At 48.7% G+C, this 3,613-nt stretch overlaps 1 protein-coding gene across 4 annotated transcripts in view; it reads left to right on the plus strand.

Moving 5' to 3' along the window:
- The window catches only part of LOC116076032 (DNA dC->dU-editing enzyme APOBEC-3-like), a 15,293-nt gene extending 12,671 nt beyond the window's left edge, over positions 1 to 2,622 (plus strand). For all 4 annotated transcript variants that reach the window (XM_031349590.1, XM_031349607.1, XM_031349599.1 and 1 more), the window contains exons 6-9: positions 417 to 579; positions 1,555 to 1,816; positions 2,051 to 2,163; positions 2,506 to 2,622. In XM_031349590.1, coding sequence (XP_031205450.1) covers positions 417 to 579; positions 1,555 to 1,816; positions 2,051 to 2,163; positions 2,506 to 2,571 — 604 coding nt within the window. In that variant the 3' untranslated portion in view covers positions 2,572 to 2,622. The remainder of the gene's footprint in view (positions 1 to 416; positions 580 to 1,554; positions 1,817 to 2,050; positions 2,164 to 2,505) is intronic.
- The last annotated feature ends 991 nt before the right edge of the window (positions 2,623 to 3,613 follow it).

A 3,613-nucleotide genomic window follows, 5' to 3' on the forward strand; every position in this document is an offset into this window, starting at 1 on the left:
TTACTCATCCCTGAGAGCTGAGTTGTCTGCGAGAATATGTTTGCTCCACACAAGAGTAAACCTGGCCAGGCCCTATCAGATGGCCCTGGGTCCCAGGATTAAGAGAAAGTCCCAGAAGAATCTATACCCCGACTCCCAGGTCAATGACAAGTGCACGGGGACACAGACCCCTTTAGGTTCCACTGGGGAGTGGCCCTGGCTAGAGATATCACGTGTATCTTATTATATATGCCACTTGCCAAGGGCTTCAGGTGAAGAGGCCATGTGCGGATGTAGTGACAGGTTTATGATTGACGGGTTGATGATGAACATGTCAGAAGCCGCTGTATTGCTCCAGAGTTGGGTTAAGAGCAGGCTGAGCCCAGAGGTCGAATTTCCTCACCTTTGTTTATCTTCTTGTTTTTTTTGTACAATAGCCAAATAAGTCTGCTAAGAGAAGAGGTGTTCTACTTGCAGTTTAACAACAGCCACTGGGTCCAGCCAGTCGGGAATCACTACTACCGCCGGAAGCCCTACCTTTGCTACCAACTGGAGCAGCCCAACGGCCAAAAGCCACTCACAGGCTGCCTCCTAAGCAAGGTACCAGACGGGTTCTCAGAGCTAGAGCAAGAGGCAGCCAAGTCATCACGAACACCACGAGGGTCCCAACCTTCCGTTCCTCTCTCTTACTCAGTGGGGCTCAGTCTTTCTTGCTTGTCCCAGATCATTGAAGGTTGTTCCCTTGCATAGCACATGCTTCCTGCCTTGCCCGGTCCACTCCATGTTTGACCATCCTCCCGGGTCTGCTATTTTACTCCCTTGAGGAAACAATGAACTACACACAGTGGCCTCTTCACTGCTGTCTCCCACGCTGTCTGTCCTTCCTTTTCACTACAACCTGCTCTTCAGTTAAAACGCCTTTGAAAAATTCTCCCTGAACTCATTGGCATACCCCTTTAATCCAGGCATTCAGGAGGCATTCAAGACAGCTTGGTTTTACACAATGAGTTCCAGGGTCGGCATCCTCAAGTGAGGTCATAGCACTTTTACATGGCTACTGGCATTTGAACTCAGGTCTTTGGGCTTACAAAGCCAATGCTCATACCTCCTGGGGACCATGACTTGAAAGTGCCATCTCTTTGCTAAACCCTTTTCTCTGGGCACCTCTGGGATTCTTGTCCAATTTAGAAAAGGCTGTGGAGCTTTGGAAATGTGGAGTTAGTGGCTGAATACAGAAAAGAGGGGCTCTTCCTGTGCTGGGCAAGACATTGGAGGAATTCACAGGCCGGGCAATGGTGGCGCACGCCTTTAATCCCAGCACTTGGGAGGCAGAGGCAGGTGGATTTCTGAGTTCGAGGCCAGCCTGGTCTACAGAGTGAGTTCCAGGACAGCCAGGGCTATACAGAGAAACCCTGTCTCGAAAAAACAAAACAAACCAAACCAAACCAAAAAAAAAAAAAGAAGAAGAAGAAAAAGAAATTCACAAGATAGAGCCCCTGGTCTCCAAGTTCACCCCCATTCTCATACTGACTGTCTGGCTTCTGCCTTCTCTCTGTCTGCCCTGACTCCCCTCAGAAAGGGAGACAGCATGCAGAAATCCTCTTCCTGGAAAAGGTTCGTTCCATGCAGCTGAGCCAAGTGAGAATCACCTGCTACCTCACCTGGAGCCCCTGCCCAAACTGTGCCTGGCAACTGGCTGCTTTCAAAATGGATCACCCAGACCTAATTCTACGCATCTATGCCTCCCGCCTGTATTTCCACTGGAGGAGGGCATTCCAGAAGGGGCTGTGTTCTCTGTGGCAATCAGGGATCCAGGTGAACGTCATGGATCTCCCAGGTAAGAAAGGACCACGGCCACCAGTGGGCAGAGGTTTAACAGCCTCAATAGGACAAGCCATGGCCAGGAGGATGGGGGAGAAGTTGGGCAGGAAAGGAGGATGCTAGCCCTGCTGAGGCCAAAGATTTTCCTCCACGGGACTGGGCAGATTCTATGAAGACAGTAATACCCTGAGAAGGGAAGACAGTAGGGGAAGGCCTGGGGACTCATCGGCTACCCTCTTTTCCATCTCAGAGTTTACTGACTGCTGGACAAACTTTGTGAACCCGCAAAGGCCATTTATGCCATGGAATAAACTGGAGAAAAACAGCTGGCGCTCGCAAAGGCGGCTCCGCAGGATCAAGGAGGTGAGACCCACCTTGCTGCAGGCCCCGCCTCCTAGTGCAGACTCCTCCCCTTCAACCCCAGCCTCCTTACAGACCCTACACGCTGCAGCAGAATTCTCAGTCCTGGGCCCTGGCTTTGTGCTGCAGGCCCCGACATCCCTCTTTCCATGTTCCTCCACCCTCCCCTTGGTCCAGCCCCTCATCTCTAGACATCCTTTGTTCTCTTGCACCAGAGCCTCCCAGTCCTGCCTTCTGTCGGTCATGCGCGCTCTCCACACTTCTCTGTCCCTGTTTTTAACAAGAACATTCCTGTTGCCTCTCTTCCTCACACCCACTGGCGCTCCCATATTTCTTTCCCAACAGTCCTGGGGCCTGCAAGATTTGGTGAATGACTTTGAAAATCTACAGCTTGGACCCCCGCTGCCCTGAATGGCAAGAGGCAAGAGAAGATTCAAGTCTAGGAAACCTTTTGCTCTCTCATTTCTTTGTTTTCCTTTTGTTTCGTTTTTTTTGTTGTTGTTGCTTTGCTTTGTTTTGAAGACAGAGTCTCACTGGGTAACTTGCTACTCTGGAACTCACTACCTGAGCAAGCTGGCCTTAAATTCTAAAATCCACCTGCCAATGCCTTCTGAGAGTCAGGATTAAGGTATGTGCCGCCCATTCCCAGCCCTGAGCCACTGTTCCCGGCCATGGGCCACCATTCCAGGCCTTTCCTTCCTCCTTCTTTTATTGTCTTTTTTTTCCCCCATCAATAGGTGCTTAATTTTTGTACTTGAAAATTTTAAGTTGGGCCAAGCATGGTGGAGCAGCATGCCTCTAATGCAGGCAAAGGCAGGAGGCTCTCCATGAGCTTGAGGCTAGCCTGATCTACATAGTGAGCTTCAGGACAGCCAGAACTACACAGAAAGACCCTGTCTCAAAAATAAATAAATATAGACAAATGAATAAATAAATAAATAAATAAATGGAAGAAGTAGAAGAAAGAACGATGGGATTAAGTTGTGCATGGTGGGTCGTGTGTGTTTGAGGCAGGAGGATTGCTACACGTTTGCAGTCATCTTGGGCTATACGATGAGAGTCTGTCTCAAAAAAATCAAAAGAACAGTTTTATTTTTATTTTTTAAGATTTATTTATTTATTCTATGTATATGTTACACTTTAGCTGTACAGATGGTTGTCAGCCTTTATGTGGTAGTTGGGAATTGAATTTAGGACTTTTGCTCTCTCATCAACTCCACTCGCTCAGTCCCTGCTCACTCCAGCCCAAAGATGTATTTATTATTATAAAGAAGTACACTGTAGCTGTCTTCAGATGCACTAGAATAGGGTGTCAGATCTCATTACAAGTGGTTATGAGGCACCCTGTGGTTGCTGGGATTTGAACTCAGGTCCTTCGGAAGAGCAGTCAGTGCTCTTAACCACTGAGTCATCTTGCGAGCCCAAAAGAACAGTTCTAAAATCCCCAAACCTG

Source organism: Mastomys coucha, unplaced genomic scaffold (genome assembly GCF_008632895.1).
Source record: "Mastomys coucha isolate ucsf_1 unplaced genomic scaffold, UCSF_Mcou_1 pScaffold11, whole genome shotgun sequence".
In the NCBI taxonomy this organism is placed as follows: Eukaryota; Metazoa; Chordata; class Mammalia; order Rodentia; family Muridae; genus Mastomys; species Mastomys coucha.